At 41.4% G+C, this 23,459-nt stretch overlaps 1 protein-coding gene across 1 annotated transcript in view; it reads left to right on the top strand.

Annotated features, from left to right (window-relative positions):
* The window catches only part of SORL1 (sortilin related receptor 1), a 53,833-nt gene that overhangs the window by 19,165 nt on the left and 11,209 nt on the right, over positions 1 to 23,459 (top strand). Inside the window, exons 13-42 of the mRNA XM_072427020.1 lie at positions 1,023 to 1,201; positions 1,759 to 1,945; positions 2,297 to 2,425; positions 3,289 to 3,374; positions 3,916 to 4,088; positions 4,224 to 4,355; positions 4,510 to 4,601; positions 5,247 to 5,493; positions 5,577 to 5,715; positions 6,176 to 6,349; positions 6,447 to 6,560; positions 7,079 to 7,201; positions 8,180 to 8,299; positions 9,087 to 9,212; positions 10,965 to 11,072; positions 11,392 to 11,523; positions 11,748 to 11,879; positions 12,618 to 12,752; positions 13,396 to 13,545; positions 14,100 to 14,246; positions 15,119 to 15,247; positions 15,342 to 15,468; positions 15,901 to 16,070; positions 16,290 to 16,402; positions 17,016 to 17,120; positions 18,341 to 18,413; positions 19,071 to 19,153; positions 19,239 to 19,335; positions 21,648 to 21,832; positions 22,450 to 22,569. Coding sequence (XP_072283121.1) covers positions 1,023 to 1,201; positions 1,759 to 1,945; positions 2,297 to 2,425; positions 3,289 to 3,374; positions 3,916 to 4,088; positions 4,224 to 4,355; positions 4,510 to 4,601; positions 5,247 to 5,493; positions 5,577 to 5,715; positions 6,176 to 6,349; positions 6,447 to 6,560; positions 7,079 to 7,201; positions 8,180 to 8,299; positions 9,087 to 9,212; positions 10,965 to 11,072; positions 11,392 to 11,523; positions 11,748 to 11,879; positions 12,618 to 12,752; positions 13,396 to 13,545; positions 14,100 to 14,246; positions 15,119 to 15,247; positions 15,342 to 15,468; positions 15,901 to 16,070; positions 16,290 to 16,402; positions 17,016 to 17,120; positions 18,341 to 18,413; positions 19,071 to 19,153; positions 19,239 to 19,335; positions 21,648 to 21,832; positions 22,450 to 22,569 — 4,027 coding nt within the window. The remainder of the gene's footprint in view (positions 1 to 1,022; positions 1,202 to 1,758; positions 1,946 to 2,296; positions 2,426 to 3,288; positions 3,375 to 3,915; positions 4,089 to 4,223; positions 4,356 to 4,509; positions 4,602 to 5,246; positions 5,494 to 5,576; positions 5,716 to 6,175; positions 6,350 to 6,446; positions 6,561 to 7,078; positions 7,202 to 8,179; positions 8,300 to 9,086; positions 9,213 to 10,964; positions 11,073 to 11,391; positions 11,524 to 11,747; positions 11,880 to 12,617; positions 12,753 to 13,395; positions 13,546 to 14,099; positions 14,247 to 15,118; positions 15,248 to 15,341; positions 15,469 to 15,900; positions 16,071 to 16,289; positions 16,403 to 17,015; positions 17,121 to 18,340; positions 18,414 to 19,070; positions 19,154 to 19,238; positions 19,336 to 21,647; positions 21,833 to 22,449; positions 22,570 to 23,459) is intronic.

Genomic DNA, 23,459 nt, shown 5'->3' with positions numbered 1-23,459 from the left:
CCTTCAATGACCTATCAATGACTACCTCACTCAAAATCTCATCACGCACACAGCTCCAAGACTTTTCTAGAGCTGCCCCCACTCTCTGGAATGGTCTCCTTGTTCTATTTGGCTTGCTCCTACTTTCTGCACTTTTAAATAAGCCCTTAAAACCCAACACTTTAACCTTACCTACCCATCTTCTTCTGTCTCCTAAATCCTCACTATTCACTGGCCATTCCCTATCCCCCTCCTACTGTATGATACTTCCCTCTACTTTCCTCTCCTCCTAAATTGTAAGTTTTTGTGAGCATCCTCCTCCTCCTCCTGTGTCATTGTTTGTATTTTTCAGTCACTTTCAACCCCTATTTATTGTACAGCACTGCATAATATGATGGTGCTATATAAATACTGCTTATCACTGGTAAAAATTATAATAATCATCTTGCATTGATTCACACCAGAGACTGACATCTTGGACATACATTATGACATGATAGTGTCTCTGCAAACTGAAACCCTTGACTATTTCTATTCTATCTTTTCCTGATATTCCTGCCTTCTTTACAGCCTTTAAGAGTAGCAGATGCTTCTGGGTATGAGGAAGCCTGTGACTTCATTCCTTGTAACAGTCCTTTGGTCTAGGACCAGTTGTTAAGCCCCAGCACCATCACATGGCCTAGTACTCCACCGTCACACTACTTGGTCACCCACACCGGGTATTTTAGTGTCATCTGTAACACTGGGATGCCAAGGGAACGTTAGTGACTATAAAAGGTTGGTGACAAGTTCAGTTTAACATTAAAAAAAAAGCAAGCCCCGTGCCCTTAGTATGATTCTTCAATTCAGAGGTGTGTTGCTGCAAAGCTTCGTGTTTACTTTAGGTAAAGTACTAAAACAATCACAATGATCATTGCAACATGTTGCTGAAGTTGGGAGCTGTTTGTTTTGTGATACTTAGTTGCGTCCTTAAGGCAGAGACTGAACCCCTCATCCTCCCTTTATTTCTCACGTTCTTCAGTTGTCCTTTCTCTTCTTTCCAGGTATAGCACAAATGAGGGGGAAACGTGGAAAACATTTACCTTCTCAGACAGCCCACTCATTGTGTATGGACTGCTGACTGAACCTGGGGAGAAAAGCACAGTGTTCACCATCTTTGGATCATACGTTGGAGGGGGACACAGCTGGGTCATATTACAGGTCAACACAAGCGACGTCCTTGGTACAAACCTTATGTTATGATGATGTTTTATCTCAGATCCGTTGGATTCTAATTGCCATTCATTCTTTATTATACTTGTAATGATGCTCTCAGTATTTTTAATAGCAACCAATCAGACACTAGCTTTCCTCATTTATAAGTAAAATAAGTTTGTGGCAGTGAGTAATGCATCCTGCACTTTGCTCTGTCTTAGTAAAGAATAGACAAACATTTGCATGGAAAAACAATCTATGCCCTAAAACTGTCCATGAAAAATGAGGGCTTGAGGGTACATTTTTGGTGCCCTTTAGTTAGATAGGTTTGCAGCTTTCCTGATAAATCCAGGTGCTTGAAATTCTCCATGCAACTTCAAGTTAACTGTGTGCAGTACATAGCAGGAAGAGCCCTAGCCCTACGTATTCAGTACATTTCTGCAGTGCATGCACATTTTATCATGTTTTGTCTATTTAGGTACAAAAAAATGCCAGAAACCCAGATAGCTTCTAACTAGTGAGTTTATATATTGCAATGCTTTGGAAGTCATCAGTTGGTAATCTTTGGAATTGTCATTTGCGCAGGTGTGCCTTGCACAGAGAACGACTATAAATTGTGGTCACCTTCTGATGAGCGAGGGAACGAGTGCCTATTAGGGAGAAAGACCGTTTTCAAGAGGCGAACACCACATGCCACCTGCTTCAATGGAGAAGTCTTTGACCGACCAATTACCTCCTCTAACTGCTCCTGTACTAGGAAAGACTTTGAGTGGTATGTGGGGTCATTTTAATATTTGCTGAGCTCTGGGCCTTGGGAGGAAGGGTGCTGGCAAAGCTGCCACTTCTAAATGGGCTAAAATCCTCCTCCTAGACAATATATAATGAGGATCTGCAAGGTGAAGAAATGCAAACACTCTCAATATGTTGTACTGATTTTTCATTTGTTTACCTGAAACATGTTTTTATAATATGCCCTCCATATATTTCCCTCACCAACAGACTGGAAAGGGGAAGGGTCAGGCCGCTTTATATTGTATTATGCTTTGAGTTTTACCATTAGTAATTTTTATCTCTTCTATTACTTTTGTTTTTGCAGTTTTAACACAATTTATTTCCTTTGCAGTGATTACGGCTTTAAACTTAACCAAGACCTGAGATTGGAGGACTGCGTTCCTGATCCTGAATTTGCTGGGAAGCTTTACCCCATTCCCTCACCCTGCCCTGTGGGGACCACATACAAGCGGAGCAGAGGGTTAGTTCTGCAGACCAGTCTTGTAAATATGAATCACCTGTAGCATCCCCCCATCTAGAGCAGTTAGGGTTACACTTTTTGGACTGTTTAGTGTCAGCAGATTCGATTTCAAAATATGGTTTGGAATTTTGGAAGTTCATTTTGGTTCCTAGCAGGGTGGTTGTACTCTTTATATAGAAGGGCAGACTGAGTTTATTGTCCGTGCCCATCAGTTTTATGGGGTCATGGGCACCTGGTAATATGAGCAATTAGCATGTACATAGGGGAAGCAAACCAAACCCAGTGCAAGGTAGGCAACCACTGTATAAGTTTACATGACTGTATTAGATAATAAGCCCTGCAGTGAAGAAATGCAAAAAACTCTGGGGCTTGATTGTTACTGCTATGCTCATTCAAGAACTAGAAGACATATTTTAAGATCTGACAGTTGACAGTGCAGCAACATCTGTTATTATGATTACACAGAATAACTGCTTTCATATTAATGATATCCTATATGCAGGCTGCAGGAGGCAGGGAGAATATCACTCAAACCCACAGAATAGAGAGTGTGAGAGATACACATACACTAGGACTTATATGATCTCTATATAAATTATAACGGAAGTTGTAGCATTATATGAATTATTATGGCAGCACAGTAAAACCTTTGTCCCTAGGATATCATTGGTTTCTCTGATTTGTGGTTACCTGTCATCCTTGCATAGCACGTCCTGTTTGTGATGAACTGATGAAAACAATTAAGCAGTAACAGCTGTTCACATGTTTTAAACTTCAGATTTGTGTTCTTTATGTACTTTCTGTAATGCCAGATAGTTGATATACCATTGCTGCACATTTTAACAGTTAGGTCCTCGGTTTAGTTACCGCAGGATTTCTGGAGACACGTGTTCTGGGGGAGATGTGGAGGCCCGACTGGATGGAGAAGAGGTGCCGTGTCCTGTGGGAGGTAATTTGTCTAGATTGAATAAAAAAAAAATGCAATTTTTTGCTCAGATCTGAGTAGCTGACTTGTCAGCCTCAAGGCTGATCATTCTAATTACCTAGCTATGCGGTGCCTTAGTCACTTTAACATAGTACAAGAACAGACATTAGGCCTGATTTATTAAAGCTCTCCAAGGCTGAAGAGAATACACTTTCATCGGTGAAGCTGGGTAATCCAGAAAACCTAGAATGGATCTGGTCCAGAATTGAAAACATTTGCTAATAAATAGCAAATGGGTTATAAGAAATCCATTCCATGTTTGCTGGATTAGCCAGGCTTACTGATGAAAGTGTATCTTCTCCAGCCTTGGAGAGCTTTAATAAATCAGGCCCAGTAGGTGATGCTTCCCTGCAGGTGAATGTGAATGAGCTTTGCAGCATTTCTGCCCTGGAGAGATCTTGTTGGCTGAAACATTTCTTATTATATCTCTATTACTCTTTTTCTACAAGCTTTCGAGATGCTATAAAACTATCTGACTTCTCTCACTTTGCTGTTTTTTTAAAAGAGGAGAATGAGTTTATCCTGTATGCCATGAGGAACGCCATTTACCGCCACGATCTGTCCTCTGGGGTCAGCGAGGAACTGCCGCTGAAGGGCCTCCGGGGTGCAGTGGCTTTGGATTTTGACTATGAAGGCAACTGCTTGTATTGGGCGGACGTCACGCTGGATGTTATCCAGGTGAGTAGGCCCAGTCTAAAATTTACTTTGAAACAATTTTTTTTTCCAGTATGCACTGATATTTAAGCTTGAATATGTCCACCATAAGCAAGCTGAATACTAAAAACAAATCTTGTGTGTTTTGTCCTCCTGCAGCGTCTGTGTCTAAACGGCAGCTCCGGGCAGGAAGTCCTCGTCCGAGTTGGGTTGGAAACTGTTGAATCCCTGGCATTTGACCCCATTAGTCATTTGCTTTATTGGGTTGATGCTGGCAGTAAGAAAATCGAAGTACGTACATCTATAAAAAAAAGGCACAATTTCACATTGAGAAATGTCTAGTAATGATATGAATATAGCAATAACTTTGTTTTACAACTTTATATAGAAAGACTGTTATCTACATCATGTCTGGTCCTTTAGGTAATCAGATTTCTCTTTGTAGGTTGCCAACCCAGATGGAGATATACGGCTGACTATTCTCAACTCCTCCGTCCTAGAAAGACCCAGAGCTCTAGCTTTAGTTCCCCAGGAAGGGTAAGTCACTGCCTACCAATTACTGAAGAGTATCATTGAAAGTTCTAGAAGTTGTTCTCTAGCTATGTGTTTGTAATAGTTGCACAGCCTTGGGTTGAGCCACTTCTTGCCTATAGAAACTTTTTCAACATCATTGCTCGGAACTGGCTTCTTGGATTAGGGGAGCATAGTTGAAAGGCATTTGTCACCCCATTACAGGAAGTGCTTGAATAAGAAACCTTCATAGTACAGTCTTCACAGATTCAGGGATTATTTTCAATAAAGATGTCAGCAATAGGTGTTACATTCTAATAGCAACACTCTAGAGACCTCTTCAATAGTAGTGCAAGCAAATGAGGCTTACATGAAAGTGACAGCTTTAGCTTGCAGATGAAGTGCAGCAAAAGTGTCTTCCCATCACAGGAAGGTGCATTAGGTAGGGAGGGACTTGTGGGACTTTCCAAAGGGAGAAAACTGTAAGTGCAGATAGATAGATCTATAATCACTTTGGCACATTTAAAGTTTTTATATAATCATAGTTTTACTGTAAAAACATTTTTGAAATATGTTAATATTTTAGGTGATATTAGTTTCTACTCATTTGCTTTATATATGAGATAAGTGGAGATAGAAGTTGCATAATGCTAACACCCTCTCATATACTAGGCTGATGTTTTGGACTGACTGGGGAGACGAGCGCCATGGTATCTACAAGAGTGAAATGGACGGTTCCTCTGTAAATCATCTGGTCTACGAAGGAATTAAATGGCCCAATGGGATCTCCGTGGATGAGAACTGGATCTACTGGACCGAAGCCTACATGGATCGGATAGAGAAGATTGACTTCAATGGACAGCAGAGGACGGTGATCTTGGACAACCTTCCCCATCCCTACGCCATAGCTGTGTTTAAGGTAAAAGTGTGAGATAGATGTGCTCTCACCTCTGTCATGTGGTGCAGCTGTTTTTTATATAATCTGTCCCCCTCTGATCACAGAACCAGATCTACTGGGATGACTGGTCCCAGCTGAGCATCTTCAGGGCCTCCAAGTACAATGGGGCCCAGTCAGAGGTTCTGATTGGCCGTCTGTCTGGTGTCATGGACATGAAGGTTTTCTACAAAGGAAAATGGAAAGGTAATCTAAGTCATAAAGATATTTTAAATATATAGAGTTTTTTTTTAAATTTAGGTGATATTATTTCCCCCAATTACACTTATAACCTGCTCTGGGCAATTTCTCTACTAATTTTATATTATAAACAGCCTCTTGTGACAGGGAAGTGCATATAGTCTTTTAACCATTGGTGAGATTTACTGTCACTTCACTTCAGTAGAATAGAAATCTTCCCGGTATAGACACAGACTTTTTGATGTTAACATGGCTGTGTAAATGTCAAGAAGGTCACATGATCCGAATGGTTTGGGCACAATCGTGATAGATTTCCTGTGCTTGAAGCAATGTAAATTATAACAATGAAATTAGAAAATAGTATTTGTATATTTAACTTTAATGGCTGCATAACATTATCAAGGTATCAATTCCGTTAGTGATAGGGGATACAAATGACAATATTCTGGCCTCTTCTTCCCTATAGGTGAGAACTCTTGTTCATCCAGTCCCTGCAGCCTGCTGTGCCTGCCTAAAGCTAACAAAACCCATGTGTGTCGATGTCCAGAGGGAGGGAAGGAGCATATATCACCTACCGGGGAGGTGCAGTGTGATTGCCCACATGGGTACCAGCTCAGGAACAGGACCTGTGTGAAGATGGGTATGTTTCATTCTCTGGTTGTTGGAATGTATTGGGTGTTTGTCTCTTTGAAGCCACAGTTAGAGTTTCAATTGATCTGATGTTTCCTTCATTCCAGAAAACACATGTCTGCCCAGCCAATACCGCTGCAGTAATGGCAACTGTATCAGCAGCATATGGCAGTGTGACAACGACAATGACTGCGGGGACATGAGTGACGAGAGAGACTGCCGTAAGTCAACACTTCCTTGTTGCTTGACAGAGAAGGTTTTGTACTGTCACTGTACAGTGCTGCCAGTTTGACACATTTCAGGTAGTGGAAGCTGGAAGGAGAAGTATGTAGGTAAAAAGAAAGTGCAGAAAGCTCTGCAGAGCAATGAAACATAAGGTTTCAGCCTCTTGACTGCACAATTTAGGATCTGTGTAAAGCAGTGTTTCTCAACCAGGCTTCCTCCAGAGAATGCTAGGGGGTCCATGAGCAATTTGTGCCTCTTCGGTCCTTTGCCACTCATGTCATTGGTCTTTTTGGTTATCTATAATAGTGGCTATTTACATTCCTCCCACTGACCACCAAACCAATGTACTGTAAGCTGTGAATATAGTAATGATAGAAGGGGTTCCCTGAAGACCTTAAAGTTATTTGCCCATGTTAAAAAGTTTGAGAAACTCTGGTATAGGTAGTGGCATTGGTGTAATATTAGCAGTGTCTGCACTCTGTCACTTAGGTATTTTTCTTATATATGTTTGCAGCGACCACATCATGTGACCCGGACACACTGTTCAGGTGCCAAGAATCAGGGACCTGCATCCCGCTGTCCTATAAGTGTGACTTGGAGGACGACTGTGGAGACAACAGTGATGAGAGCCATTGCGGTGAGTCATTCATTGAAATAAATAAAGATTATGGGAACCCTCTTATAACAATATTTATTTAAAAAAGATTTCACTATACATTTTACCATAGATGCTTGATACCATCACTATTACTACAGTTAATGCTGCTACTAATTGTTTCGTATGAAACTCCTAAAGAAGCAGACCAGATCTGCGAAAACGCGTAGCGTAATTTTACCAATACTTACCTTTTTGCAGCAGGATATTATCTGGAAAACATTTTTTACCGACCTTGTATGGTCAGTTATCTCCATAACCATTACCTTTTTGACCACTAAGCCATTTCCAGGGTAGGCAGGCGCACACTAGGCCGGACTCTCTCTCGAGTCCCGCCCTAGTGGCTCTGCCCCCCCCCACCAGGAATGCCCCCTGAAGGGAAATCCCCAATGCATACGGAGAAGAGGGAATGTTCCCTATTTACCCTGGAAGCGGAAGTGTTAAGCCGGCCGCGGTAAATAGGTAAGGGAGCCACAACATGGCGGCTCTGGAGCTCCGGCCCAGTGCACTGAAAGGCATTCTAATAGCCCCACTAATGTACAGGGTAATGCAAGTCGAGTTGTAAAATGTATTTATCTTGTTGATTTTTAGATTAGGATGATCCACTACCTCTTATGCCCGGGTGAGGTATGCACACAAGTTTTTCCAAGAGGTGCAAAGTAATTTTTTTTATAACAGGCCTTTATTAAATGCTGCACCAACTTAATTCAGTAGTAGAACCCTTTCCTGTGAACAGTACATTTTTAGCTTAATAGGACTCTGTTGGTAGAGATAGTCAGTGAATTCAGAAGCCTGCATGATGATAATAGGTGGAGCACACAAAAAGGATTCACCCAAAAATTCCTGCACCTTTTGTGGCTGCATACAGTTCCCAGGAATCATTGCCAGGAGAATTAGTTAATCCAGCAATACGTTTTGATCATATATGTATATTTACTTTTCATTCTTTGCATTATCCAGAGGCACACCAGTGTAAGGATGATGAGTTTAACTGCAGCTCTGGTATGTGTATCCGCCAGTCCTGGGTGTGCGACGGGGACAACGACTGCAGGGATTGGTCTGACGAAGCCAACTGCTCAGGTACTGCTGGTTCTGTCATGTTTATTGGCACCTTAAGTGTCTTCCACGATGTTCATGTCACTGAGAATTGACAGTGTGGAATGTACACATTTTTACCTAGATTGTTGATCCATGTTTAAAGGGTTAAAATCTGCATCGTCAAAGATCCCATAGTTCATATGTCAGCATTACCATATTATGTTGATATCTTCAGATGAATATTTATGCTATTATTACTATCATGTGATGTAAAGCCTAAGAGATAAGAGGATAAACAAAGGACAAACAAGACCTGCATAACATGGCTGCATGTAAATAAATTTACTGATCACATTCACATGAAATAAATAAGAACTTCACAGAAGGAATTTCACAGAGCACTATTTGCATCTGAACTGGACAGTTTGAGTGTATGAAACAAGCATGGCTCCAAAACTTTTCTAGAGCTTCCCTGACCCTCTGGAATGGTCTTCCTCATCTAATTCAGCTTCCTCTTACTTTTGTTCATTTAAAAGAGATCTTAAAATCCACCTTTTCAAACTTGTCTACCCATCTTCTTCTGTCTCTTAAAACCCTCACTACTTACCAACACTCCATATCTTCCCTCCTATTGTGTGCTACTTCCCTCACCTGCTAGATTGTAAGCTTTTCTGGGCGGGGTCCTCTCCTCCTCCTGTGTCACTGTCTGTCTGTCATTTGCAACCCCTATTTAATGTACAGCGCTGCGTAATATGTTGACGCTATATAAATACTGTTAGTTCTCCCAACATGTTGCACCCTGCTGAGTCTGGGTCTCTCTTGTCTCCAGCTATCTCCCATACCTGTGAGCCATCTAGCTTCCAGTGTCACGACAACCACTGCATTCCCCAGAGGTGGGTGTGTGATGGCGACTCCGACTGCCAGGACGGCTCTGACGAAGATCACAGCATCTGTGGTAAGTGTGAGGAATCGTGTGAATGTGCAGCTCATACTACTTACAGGTACTTTCCGCTGTCCATTTTGTTACCTCCTGGAGCTTGCTGTAACTTTATTTTAGGTGAGATATTTTCCTTCTCAATACACTGACCAAGTGCAACGACCTGAGGATTCTGTATTATTCTCCAGAGCAGGTATTGCATAGTAAAGGACAGCTTGTATGGAGTGTAGCAGAGCAAAAGCCTAGGTAGCTGCTGACTCCAGTAATATGGATCCTTTGCAATATTTTCATGGGTGAGGGAGGTGGCATAGTAAAAACGGTCTGCAGGGTTTACCACAGATTTTTTTTTTTTATGCCGGATGGGAAGAAGCTGTAGGCGGGTGGCAGCCCCTGTCAGGTGGTTGCTGAAAAGTGCCGGGTGGTCCGGATAAGAGGGGCTTGGAAGAACAATGGTCTGTATGTGTAGTGGCTAAGTGAGAGGGAATAGAGAGAAACTGAGCTCCAGCGGGAAGGCTGGGGTGTGCGCCCTGTGGAGAAACCGGGAAAACAAAGGCCAATGTAGTTGTTGACTCCAATAACATAGATCCTGTGTGATATCCCCATGACTGGGGCTAGGGTAGAAAGGATCAACTATATGAATAGCAACATTGGTAGGCTAAATTGACAGAAGCTAAGACCATCAAAGAGAGGAGACCAAGGAAACACAAAAACCAAGGTAGTTGCTTACTCCAAAAATATGGATCCTGTTAATGTCCTATTTCTCAGCATATTGTAGGTCAGCATTAACATTTTTATGGTTGATTAATTACATTTTGGATTTGAAATTGGTATAGAAAATATATCATTGATGTTAAGATTGTATGGCATTAATATAAATGTTCATATTGAGAGTTAAGATTACTAGTCAGGTTAGAGATAGAAGATGGTTGTGGGTCAGGAAAAGGGGTTAAATCTATGGTTAGGGTAAAGACTTAAGTGTTAGAAATAGGGTTAAGAGTTAGGTATAGAGTTGGGGTTAAGATAAAGGTTGACTTTATTAACCCCAAAACTAATCCTGTAGAAGTATTTTTTGCTACTCTGTAATTTAACTCTTAGATTAAAGGTTAGTGGTGTTTAGGGGTTAGATTAAGGGATTGAGCATCATTCTGAAATAGGATATATTTATAGAGCTATAGTTATGGTTTTAGTGAAAGGCATGCATTAGGGTAAGACCAGGGATTAGGATGAAGAATGATGATTAGGGCATATATACACCCGTTCACTGCTTTACCACAATGCTATTAATTTTGAATGCAGTGGACTTGGTAATGCATTCATTATCATGATGCGTAAGGGACTATCATGTCCTGACCTGTTTATTTGAATTGCACCAGGTGTAAGCAGTCCCCTAGAGGTAGAGGATTTATTGTTGGCTTTATAATTACATATATGTTAAAGGGAAAGGGTAATAGTTAAATCTTCCATCATATGACAAATGTTAAGTATTAGGTTTTGCCAATTCCCATATTATCAAGATTAGTACAAAAAGAGAGACACCGTAGAAAGAGGGTTTTTTTTGGCAATATTAATAACTATTTAGGGGTCATGATTAGTTTAAAGGGTAAAAAATAGGATTTGTTCAGGAATTAGGCTGGAGATTAGTATAGGTTGTTAGAGACAAGAAGCATAATAAAAGGAAAGCCTCCCTGAGTGTTCCAGTGAACAAGCAATATATTTTGCCATAGGTATTGTCCCTGTAGGTGAAAATCTAACAGTCTTGTCTCCCTCCAGAGAAGAAGTGTAATGGTTTCCGCTGCAGAAATGGAACCTGTATCCCGCTGGGCAAACACTGCAATGGTGTGATGGACTGTCCTGATGGCGAGGATGAACAAACCTGTGGTGAGTATAAGATCCTATTTTCATTGTAGTCTGTCACAAGTCTTACAATTATAACTACAGAGAAGAGTGGTTCCTGGTCTTCCTCCATCTTCAGGCACAGGTTGCATTGAGCGTTTAGCCACCTTTTCCCATCACGGGTTGGGGGAGAGGGTCATATCCTCACAACCTGTCTCCAAATGGATATGGGAAGGGAATACTGTAAACTGGGAGCCTGTGCTGGCAAAACAGTTGTACAATTGTAGGTCTGGATCAGTTTACAGAGAGTTTTTACACAGTGCAGAAGGGACAGTAACCATATTGTATAATTTTTGTCACTCAGAGCCCCTGTGTACACGCTACATGGATTTTGTATGCAAGAACCGCCTGCAGTGCTTGTTTCACGCTATGGTGTGTGATGGGGAGGCACAATGCCGTGACGGCTCAGACGAGGATCCTGCATACGCTGGATGCTGTGAGTAAAAGTCAGAGGTGAACGTTGCTTTTTAACTGTAGACAGATGCAGATGGCAGTCTACTAACATTGAACATTTTGTCTGGATACAATAAATACTTCAATAGCCTCTGCAGGCATTGCAAATTAATGCAATTGTCCATAACTTTTGCAGAATATTTCTTGATTATCATTTACCTGTCCTAATTTTAATGCCTTTTCCTTTTGTGCCTTTTTTGCCAACAGCAAGGGGTCCAGAGTTTAAAAAAAGCTGTGATCCAATGAGCTTCTCATGTCAAAACGGTGCCTGTATTAGCCTAGCATGGAAGTGTGATGGGATGGACGACTGTGGTGATTACTCAGACGAAGCAAACTGCGGTGAGTCTCCATACTTTTCTGAAAATAGATTAGAATGTTAGTAAATCTCTAGACAAAACTTTTTTCTTATGAGTTATGAGTAGACGCCTAAACCCACCCCTCCCTACCCCTGCCAGGTTTTTACACCTATCATTTTGTCAGCGAGGTTTTCTCTCACCTCCTGAGATTCACAACAGGAATTGAGAGTGGAATTTTAAAATAAATGCCAATCTCCTCTTAGACAGTTGTCACTAGAACAGTCCCCATTTACAGTGATCACCAGGACACACATGCAGCACTACAAACCTGACAGTGCCTCTATTTGTTGTTTACTACTGTGGGCTCAATTTATAAAACAGAGAATCTGACATTCCCTGGTCGGAATCAATTGCTGCCATTAAAACACATGGACATGGAAGATTTCACAAGGTAATTCCTGATTTGCCTGTTTTATAGATAGAGCCCTATCTGTGTTCCCACATTTTTTTCCCTGCCATCTTAACTGTGATAGAAAGACTTCTGTTCACTTTTCAGATGACAACAGTTTTACAAGATAGTAAGATGATACTTCAAGTCCCACTTTAATTTCTTCCTGTGTCCCCCCTTTCTTGTAACCTAAGTTCCTGTCACTGAGGCACCTTTTCAGGTTGCTCCTCTTTTCTTAATATATCACTGTTTAAACTATGGACACGCAGCTTTACATGCCCTGTAGCCTCTTCTGTATCTCATAAATTTCCTGTTTCCTCTTGTCTGCTCCAGAGAACCCTACAGATACCCCAGCCTGTGCCCGACTCTATCAGTTCCAGTGTGAGAACAGGCACTGTATTCCCACCCGGTGGAAGTGTGACGGGGAGAACGATTGCGGGGACTGGTCGGATGAGAAGGACTGCGGGGGTGAGTTCTGTATTGTGTTTTTAGGAAAAATGGATAGATAGATGGAAACATGTTTTTTTTTCCTAATCTGCAAAACTGGCACTGCTTTGGAGGATATCCAGTAAAAAACCTCTCTTTTCTCCCTAAAGGGTCACACTACAAAAAGTAGGTAGTTTGATGGTTGGGGGATAGTTAATCACCTTGTTGACTGTTTCTGGGTCCTAGGTTAACACACCTGCTATGACCATCATAAAAAGGCTCCCACCATCCACACACTGAGTTTTTGGGTCTGCACAATTTCTGTTTCCACCAACTTTTTAATGAGTTCCTGGATCTGTTAATGCCTGTGCCCATTATGAATGGCTCCCACCATACCTATACTGAGTTCCGTCATCTTTACGCATGTTCTTTGGATTATAAGGAGCTTCTGTCATCCCTATTAGTCGTCAGGTCCCATTATCTTTAAAGTGGCCCCAAGGTTCTCAGGCTAGCACTACTAAATTTTATCTTCCTGTTACATTTGTTGATAATAGCTTTAGAGTATTTTAACCTTAACTTTACTTGATCAAAGATTATTGTATCATGTTGAAGTAGCACATTACATACACATGTAACAGTAAAACGATCTTTAGATCCTGATGTAGAAATGTTTCTTTTTATTCAGAGAGTATTCCACAGACCACTGTAAGACCTTCCACCTGTCCAGCCAATCACTTCCGCTGTGACAATGGAGTCTGCATCATGAACACCTGGGTGTGTGATGGCTACAAGGATTGTATCCATGGCTCTGATGAGGAGGGATGCCCCACAACTGGTAAAATAATTTTATTTGTAAATAAATTACTATTACTATTATTGTAAAACATTACTATTTTCCTTACTTCTTGTGGCCCTTGAGAGGCTGACAAATTTACAATCTCTGTTGCTGGCTCTTTCACAAATTCCACGATATAAGTTTTCTGACATGGTGCAGGAGATGATTGGAAAGCATGTGCTAAGCAGTATATGTAGTTCAGGGTCAGGGAATGGACATTCTATGAAAAAAGGGTATTTCATTTTTAGAGAGAAGTTACATCTAGCATGGAAGACACTGAAGCTGGTGGCACAAATAGGCAGCCTTCTACCACCAGTGGTGGCTCACTGGTGTTATTATCAGTGGAGTTTAATGCTTGCAGCCTTCAGCGTGGTCATATTTTAATATTTTAAACTTTACAGTAAGCTGTGTGAAAATGTAAATTTCAGGTATCTGTGAGAATAATGTTTGGGTCTGGTAAGAGAGGCACTTCTGTTTTGTCAGGAAATATGTTTGATATTATCTTAATAAAACATAATACAATTTTTAATATAAATCCTTGCTCCATTTAACAGTGAACTCCACAGTCCCCACGACTCCATCACATGGAAGCTGCAGCCGATTTGAATTTGAGTGCCAGAAGTCAAAGTATTGCATACCCAGATGGAAGCAGTGTGACGGCATAAGAGATTGCCAGGACGGAACAGATGAGCTTCACTGCCGTGAGTTTTGGGGCTCCTGCGATTGCACAAATGATGCTCTCTAATTATATCTGTCACATGCATTTTTTTTTTCATTTGTAAAAGGTGTTTGTATGCTTTTAAAAATTTATGGTCAGCCACGCGCTGCCCCACTTTTATAAAGTGGCATGCCACTCTGATCTAAGGGGGGAACCTGAGCTGGAATATATAGAGCAATGCTGAAGGATCAGTTTATCCCCCTTAAAAGGGTATGAGAAATTCAAGCTTGCACAGGTGCGGAGTCATCCACAGCCATCACAGGAGCCCCGCTAATATTTTTGTAGAACTTACAATAAGTCCCAAGACGAGGGCAAACATCATTAAGAGTCAGTGTTGGATTAAGGGACAGGAAGGCACAGAGGCCTATGGAACCAATGTGTACTTGTGTATATGTTAGAATAAGGACCAGGAAGGCACAGAGGCATATGTAACCAATGTGTACTTGCATATACTGTATGTTGAAATAAGTGACATGGAGGCAGAGAGAATGGTATAAAGGGACAGTTAATGTGTGTTTTTATTAAACTACAGGAGTAGAGTGGATGTCCCCTAAAGCCAGAGTGTGTTTTGGGTCAAGGGACAGCTAAGTAAAGAAGATGTCGTCTCGTTCCAACACGTGTTTTGGATCAAAAAGTGACAGGAAGGCAATGAAAAGTGTCATATGTGACCTGCATGTGTGTTAGGTCAGGGAATAAGGAGGCAGAGGGTACATCATCTGGGGCTAACATGTTTCAAGGCACAGAAATATAATGAGAAAAATTATCTGGGACCCCCCTTCTCCAGAGATAAGAAGGCAGAGAGTTTTACTATTACATGGACTTATGTGTAGTAATGTGTGTAATTTTTTTTTTCAGCCACTCACAGACCTTCTACCTGTGTGAATGGGACGCTATGTGAAGATGGGGAGGCCTGCTTGGCATTGTCAGACCGGTGTGATGGCTTCCTGGACTGTTCTGATGGAAGCGACGAGAACAATTGTACCGGTAAGTCAACATTCATCCTTACTTGTTTTCCCTAGTCCTAATTATTCGTGAGTTGAGAAAACAAAATACCTGACAATATACTTTTCCTGCACAGATGACAGTATCGTGTACAAGGTACAGAACCTTCAGTGGACGGCAGATTTCTCTGGAAATATAACACTGACCTGGACTCGACCGAAAAAGATGCCGCTGACATCCTGTGTTTATTTTGTCTATTACAGGTGATACAGCCAGAAAATACCAATGTAAAAAAGCTTGTAATTGTAGTATTGGCTGGGTATTCAGTATTTACAGGAATTCAGAGGTGGTGCTGAATATACGGAGTGGAAAAATGTACAGCTCAGTGTATAGAGTGTAGCTATGTGGAGTATATGTAGCAGATATTCTGTACAGTACAGTGTATATAGTGGAAGGGGTTGGAGCGTTAGGAGTGGAGAGTATAGAATGTACAGCACAGTGTAGAGAAATGTGTGTAGCAAATAAATGAATGCAATACAAAGAGTCCACAAGAAATATTAGAAGGGAGCAGATGATTCTGATTTTTAGTTGTTGGCCTACTAGGAGAATTGTATTGAGATTTTTCCCTGGGAAGTTAGTCGATAAGTGGTCAGTTTCATCTGTTACTTCCATTCTAAACTTTTCTGTCTTTGCAGGGGTATAGGGGAGAGCACATGGAAGACGATAGATACACAAAGCAGCAAGACAGCCTTCGTGTTAAAGATCCTGAAGCCGGACACAACCTATCAGGTCAAAGTTCAGGTGCAGTGCCTGCGCAAATCGCACAACAGCAATGACATCATCACTTTGAGGACTCCTGAGGGGCGTAAGTGTGCACAGTACAGCATAAACTACACTTGAAAGTTTTAAAAGTTTCTTGAAAAGTTTTTGAAATTTCATGATATTGAATATCAATAAGAGCTACCAGTGGGTGGGTAATCTTTTACTATTAATGGATCATAAACCTGTGTGACACAATTTTAGGCTTAGTCAACTATAAGAATATTCATTTTGCAAAATTTGTTTTATGTATTTTTTAATCCAGTCCCTGATGCACCTCAGCACCTTCAGCTCTCTCTTAATAAAAATATCCCTTCCACCATTACTGCCTGCTGGTCTCCTCCTGCAAACACCAATGGGCTTATCCGAGAGTATGTGGTAAGTGTTTATATGGATAGAACTATCTTTATATAGAAATAATAATTTAGGTCTGATTATCTTAGTTTTCATTAACATTTGCACAACTTAGGATGTTTGAAGAGCTCCTCAATCTTTGTAAGGTGATCTTCCCTGCTACTTAGGTTTGTTTCGCTGTACACCTGGAAACAACCGGTAACTTTTCTTGGCCAGCAGTAGTTAATATAAAATGTACTAAATAATATTTACCAAATAAAAACTGTATGTTACAATACAATGTGTTACTTTCTCTATGCTCATAAGAACAGGGTTTTAAAACACCTACAGGACAATTGGTCAGCTTTAGGGGGTTGTAACTCCTATAGCTACTATGCTGTCTTGAAACTTACGCTTTCCTTTTTTGCCTCAATGAGGATTTTGTCTTGTGGTTATAAATTACTCCGGGTCTCTTTTACCCCAGCATCAGCTAAATGAACTCCACCCTCACCATTTTCAAACCTGCATTTCCTAACAAAAGCTGAAATCTGCTGATTGCTATGCAGCAACATCTTAGGTCTATTTTCCTGTTAGTATATCCTGTTGTCAATCATGTAGTCCAGAGTGTGGCCAAATGACTGCCTTTCCCTGTCTTTAGGTAGAGTACAGCATAAACTATGCCAAGGTGTCGACGTCTCACAGTACTCAGAACGTTTGCTATGATATCAAGTTTCAGGAGCCCGGGTCCATCTACCTGATGAGGGTGAGCATAGATTTTATATTAACGTGGATGTGTTTTTCTTGTTCTTTGTCTCTCTGTGTCTTTGCTACTCACTCTTTTTATCCAATAGTTGTGGTTTCTGAGGCTGGAAGGGTCACTCACTCAAAACTGATGATTTCAGTTGTGATGGTTGTTAGAGAGTTATAACAGTGAATGGTTTCTTCAATAAGTATAAGTGTTCACTTTCATAGACATCCCAGTCTACCTGCTGGTTTTATTTTTTATACGCTCATCAGCCAAAACATTGACTTACAAATGAGAGTAATAACACTAATTATCTGGTCACAATTTAACCAGTCAAGGGGGTCAGTAAATAGACAATCAGTTCTTAAAAGTGATGGAAAAGTTTCAAACCTGACAAGGGCCAAATTGTGATGTCTGGAAGATGGGTAAGAGCATTTCCAGAATGACCGGTCTTGTGGGTTGTTCCTGGGATGCAGGCATTAGATCCTACCAAATCTGGTCCACGGACAACAGGTGAATCAGCCACAGAGTCATGGATGCTTAAGGCCCATCGATTGGCTTTGGGGTAGGCTAGTCTAACTGGTCTGATCCCACTTCTGTAGCAAAAATTGCTGAAAAATCTAATGCTTGCCATGAAAGGTGTAAAACTCACACAGTGCATCACTGTTTGCTGATACAATATGTATGTGATACAAATCAGTGCTGTTCTGACCCCCTGTGCTCTGCCGAATAGGCATGTGAGAGTCAGAACCGGACCATGGGGCAATAGAAGAAGATGGCTTGGTCTAAAGTATCATGTTTCCTTTTAGATCATGTGGGTGGTTGGGTTTATATGCAGAATTTACCTGGGGAAGAGATGGCAGCAGGATGCTTTGTGAGAGAAGAAGACAAGCCAGCTGGGGACAGTGTAAGTTAAAGGATTTACAGGACACCTTCAGAGGTCTTGTTGAGTCAAAACATCAACTAATCAGCGCTATTTAGGCAGCACAAAAAGTGGTAGGTGCAGTGGATTTAATGTTTTGGCTGCTTAGTGTATATTTCCAAAGGTGGGCATCCAAAACTTAATGGGCGGGTTTTGAGTCAAGAACCAAAAATCTTACTGCAGGATACTTACTTACTGCAGGGGAACCAAAAATCTTACTGCAGGATACAAAGAGCCTACCAGACTCCACGTACTGTAGAAATTTCATAATTTTAATTAAACTCATTTTTGAATTGGTCTTGTGCCTTGTTTACAGGTTGCTGCCATCACCAGCAGGGGAATGGGAGATTGGAGCGACACCATGACTATCACCACAGACTGGAAAAAAGGTGATTTTGCAGTAATGTGGCCCTGTGGGTGTAGCTTTCAATTATGGATATTATATGTTGTTTTAACATTTATCTGGAATGGATGGTTGGTGTGACTTTTCTAGCTCAATATTGTTGCTGTAAACAATAGGAGTCTAGAGGTTGTCTGTGTTTGGGACCTAGCCTGCTGAAAAAACAGTATAAGCATCCATGCAGTGTTTCTCAACCAGGGTTCCTCCGGAGGTTGCTAGGGGTTCCTTTAGTAATGGGCAAATTGTCTTTCAGGTCAGTTTATGTGACACCAATGATCTTTGTGGTTATCTATAAGGGTGACATTCTTCCCACTGACCAACGATGTTGGACATATTCTTCCTTCTGACCAACAATGTAGGACATATTCTTCCTTCTGACCACCACACTTATGTACTGTGATCAGTTGATATATATTTTATAGACAGAGTTTCTTGGAGGCCTGAAACTTATTTCAAGGGTTACCCCATGGTAAAAAGGTTGAGAATCACTCCGTTATGTGTCCATGTTGGCCATCTTCTGGTTTGGCCAATCCAGCTCTTGTCAGAAAACAAGAATTTACGTAACTAGTACATCAAGAAACTGCTGACTTGTAGGGAGTCTGAATTATGTTCTAAGGCAGCCAGATAAATTTATGATCTTTCCTAGTCGTGCCGCAGCCCACCATAAAGATCCAGAATATCGGTGAAGACTCGGTGGATATCACAGTGAAAAAAGACTCTAATATGCCGGTATGTTGCAGTGTTTTATATTTTCCTTTTGAACTCTCTATTAAATCTGGGGAGATATGATTACTGTGCACTTCTGGTTTTGCAGATAACAGGCTATATGGTATCTTTATCGTGGGAGTTTGATGAACAAGTTCAGGAGAAAATGACTCTGGAATTTGTCGGACAGTCAGTGACCCACAAAGGTAATGTTAATGGTTTTACTCAGTATCTCCCCCGTTAGCGTCCTGCGCTCACTGCCATGAAATGCTGCATATCTGCTGCTTTGAAGTTTCAGTAACAACACAGTTAAATCTTTCTTTAGGTTCATGCCTCTGTGCTCGGTTGTCTAGCGAATCCAGCATCATGACTGGTTACAGAAATCTGGATTTAATAGGTTTATTGTAGCTGTGAGAGCCAGAATAACAACAAAGGAACACTCAAAAACCCAGTACTAAAAAGTCAGAGTTTGATGTGCATTGTAATGAGAGAAATAAGTATTTAATCCCTATCAACCAGCAAGATTTCAGGCTCCCCAGTGTCTTCCCTGTATGCAGGTAATGAGCTGAGATTAGGATCACCTTTTGTAAGGGAGTGCTCCTGATCCAAGCTTGTTACAGTACCTGTATAAAAGACACCTGTCCACAGAAGCAATCAATCAGATTCCAAACTAGCCACCATGGCCAAGACCACAAAGAGCTGTCCAAGGATGTCAGGGACAAGATTGTAGACCTACACAAGGCTGGACTGGGCTACAAGACTATCGCCAAGCAGCTTGGTAAGAAGGTGACAACAGTTGGCGTGATAATTCGCTAATGGAAGAAACACAAAATAACTGTCAATATCTCATGCAAGATCTCCCCTCGTGGAGTTGCAATGATCATGAGAACGATGACGAAGCAGCCCAGAACTACACGGGGGGAACTTGTCAATGATCTCAGGGCAGCTGGGACCATAGTCACCAAGAAAACAATTGGTAACGCACTGCACCGTAAAGGCCTGAAATCTTACAGAGCCTGCAAGGTCCCCCTGCTCAAGACAGCACATGAACAGACCTGTCTGCAGTTTGCCAATGAACATATGAATAATCCAGAGGAGAGCTTGGTGAAAGTGTTGGGGTCAGATGAAACCAAAATTGAGCTCTTTGGCATCAACTCAACTCGCTGTGTTTGGAGGAGGAGGATTGCTACCTATGACCCCAAGAACACCATACCCACCGTCAAACATGGAGGTGGACACATTATTACAGGACACATTCACCGCATCGAAGGGACAATGGATGGGGCCATGTACAGTCATATATGAGTTGAGTACCTTGAGTATATTGAGTGAGCACCTCCTTCCCTCAGCCATTGAAAATGGGTCGTGGATGGGTTTTCCAGCATGACAATGACCCAAAACACATAGCCAAGGCAACAAAGGTGTGGCTCAAGAAGAAGCACATGAAGGTCCAGGAATGGCCGAGCCAGTCTCCAGACCTTAATCCCATAGAAAATCTGTGAAGGGAGCTGAAGGTTCGAGTTGCCAACCTTTAGCCTCGAAACCTTACTGACTTGGAGAGGATCTGCAAAGAGGAGTGGGACAAAATCCCTCCTGAGATGTGTGCAAACCTGGTGGTCAACTACAAGAAATGTCTGACCTCTGTGATTGCCAACAAGGGGTTTGTCACCAAGTATCTTTTGCAAAGAGATCAAATACTTATTTCACTCATTACAATGCACATCAAGCTCTGACTTTTCAGCACTGGGTTTTGGAGGGTTCTTTTGTTGTTATTCTGTCTCTCACAGCTACAATAAACCTACCATTACAATTATAGACCGGTCATTTCTTTGTCAGAGGGCAAACGTACAAAATCAGCAGGGGATCAAATACTTCTTTCCCTCACTGTATGAAACTTTAAAGTAAACCTAAGCCTTGCTTGTGGAATAGTAAGTTCAGGTATTGCTACCCTTCCCATCAGCATATACTCCTTTTTCCTATGCTTCCCTTGTGCCAATCGGCTCAGAGGGGTAGGAATTGCCCGAGAAGTCTGGGAAAGGACAGGCGTATGGCTTAGTCCACTTTCTTCTACATATTAGCACTGTCACATGGAGGTCTGGACATAGTGACTTCTATTATAGGCTAGTGATTGTGCTGACACTCAATATACAAACGTAGACTATCATTGTCCCATTAGGAAAACCTGCTCTGAGAAATAACAAAAAGCCTTTGCTGGATTTCATGACAAGACTGCAAAATGGCTACAAGTGGATTGGTAGCACTGAGATGGAACAAAGGTGAAAAAAAGTATTTAATTTTAAAAAATTGTTTATGAAGGATAATGCACATGGCAAACTAAATGTCATGCAGGTTACATACCACAGTTGGATTAAGTTTAAGGATGCAACTTAATTAAATAGTATTTGGTTTTGGGGATTCAATTTTCTTTCATTTTTTGGGTGTGAAATTAGTGCTAAAGCTCCTTAATAATCGACTTCTGAAAGTTCCTTATATAAGATTTGTCATCTTTATCCCATAGTGGGCAATCTAACGGCACAGACTGAATATGAGATCTCTGCCTGGGCTAAGTCGGAGTTTGGGGAGAGCGCAGTGGTCTTTGAGCATTTCACCACCAAGGGCACCAGGCCGGCAGCACCGAGCCTTAAGGCGAAAGCAACCAATCAGACAGCAGTGGAGTGCAGCTGGCTTGGCGTTCGGAACGCGGTATGTGTATTCTTAGTACACTACTTGTACTAGCAGTGTGTGCTACTTACAGTAATGATGTTGTGGAGGAGAGGTCATTACTATATTATTACATTTTTTTTTTTGTATTGTAAGTGTAAGTACCTGAATTTGTGTGTGTAAGCAGTGTAAGCAGTGTAAGTACCTGAATTTGACTCCTTGGTATTATTATTAATAAACAGTTTTTATTTAGCGCCAAAAAATTATGCATCACTGTACAATAAATAGGGGTTGCAAATGACAGACATACAGTGAGACAGAAGGAGGAGAGAACCCTGCCCCGAAGAGCGTACAATCTAAGAGGTGGGGAAGCAGCATAGTATTAGGCTCCTTCTTAGCTCTTCTGTTTACAGCAAAGCTTAGAATGACAAGGGGAGAAGCCTGGTAAAGATTCAGTTTTTCAGCAGTTATAGGAGTATAGAGCAGACTGGCAGAGAGATGAGCCCATCAGTCTGCTGCTTGTCCTTTAATGTTAATCTTCATCTCCATTGAGTCAACCAATGCTTATAAGGGATGGTGGAAGTTTCAGATTGTGATTCAGTGACTGGTAAATGTTGTCATTATTATTGTGTAACATTGAAAATCCTATTCCCATCCAGACGTATGGATTGTTCTACGCCACATCTTTTCTCGAGCTGCACCGCAACCCTCAGAACTTCACAACGACACTGCACAATGTCACCATCATAGTGAACAGAGATGAGCAGTACTTGTTCTTGGTAAGGGGGATCTGTGCTACTAAGGGCACTTCACCTATAATCTGCCTCCTATTACAAATGCTAAATTGTTTATTGCAATAAAGATAAAACAAAATTACTTACAGTGTGAGCTAATAAGGAACTCTACAGTGACCAATCCTCCAGGGGTGGAGAATACAGAAGTGCTGGGTTGGGATTCTTTGGCAGGAGTGTCACATGGGTCCAACAGAAGGATTCACCATGTTGGGACCCCAAAAATCTTTATGATAGTTTTAGTAAAATATATTTATTTGTGTACCTTTTTTTTATGTGACTTTCATATGCTTTGTTGTAGCAGATTTATATAGTGCAGCTAAAAAATAAGAACCGTGCACAAAAATAAGAATAATGCACACCTACCCTCCAATGAATTGCTAAGTATGTTAGAAAAAAAAGGTCACATACCACACCAGCTTCTGACTCTTTACTGGGGAGGAGTGTCCTTCAGGTGTCCATATTGCTGCTTGGGTGGCATTGATACTTCATACTGGTTGTCCAGTAGCCAGTGGCCCTCCCAGCCTCCAGGAAACTGCACACCAATGTGACTTCACAAAGCATGGGCCGTTCAGTGATGGTACAAACTGCATTGCTTATGTCGCCACGTTAGGAAAAGGTTCAAACAGCGGATTCAAGTGGCACAGGCTTTTCTTTTTTTCGTGGATGCCCAGAGATAACTTTAACCTGCCTGGAGGTATGATTATTTGAGTATTTTTAAATGTCAAAGCAGTACATTTGACATTTAAGAATACTTATTTTAAATTTCCTGCCCCTCAGTGCACGTCGCCCGCAAGTACGCACGTTGCATGCCCACACAGCATCTGCATCCCATGGCCTTGCATCCCCAATGTTCACACGCCAGGGATGCGAGACCA

Source organism: Pyxicephalus adspersus, chromosome 11 (assembly GCF_032062135.1).
Source record: "Pyxicephalus adspersus chromosome 11, UCB_Pads_2.0, whole genome shotgun sequence".
In the NCBI taxonomy this organism is placed as follows: domain Eukaryota; kingdom Metazoa; phylum Chordata; class Amphibia; order Anura; family Pyxicephalidae; genus Pyxicephalus; species Pyxicephalus adspersus.
This window is presented reverse-complemented; position numbering and strand designations above follow the sequence as displayed.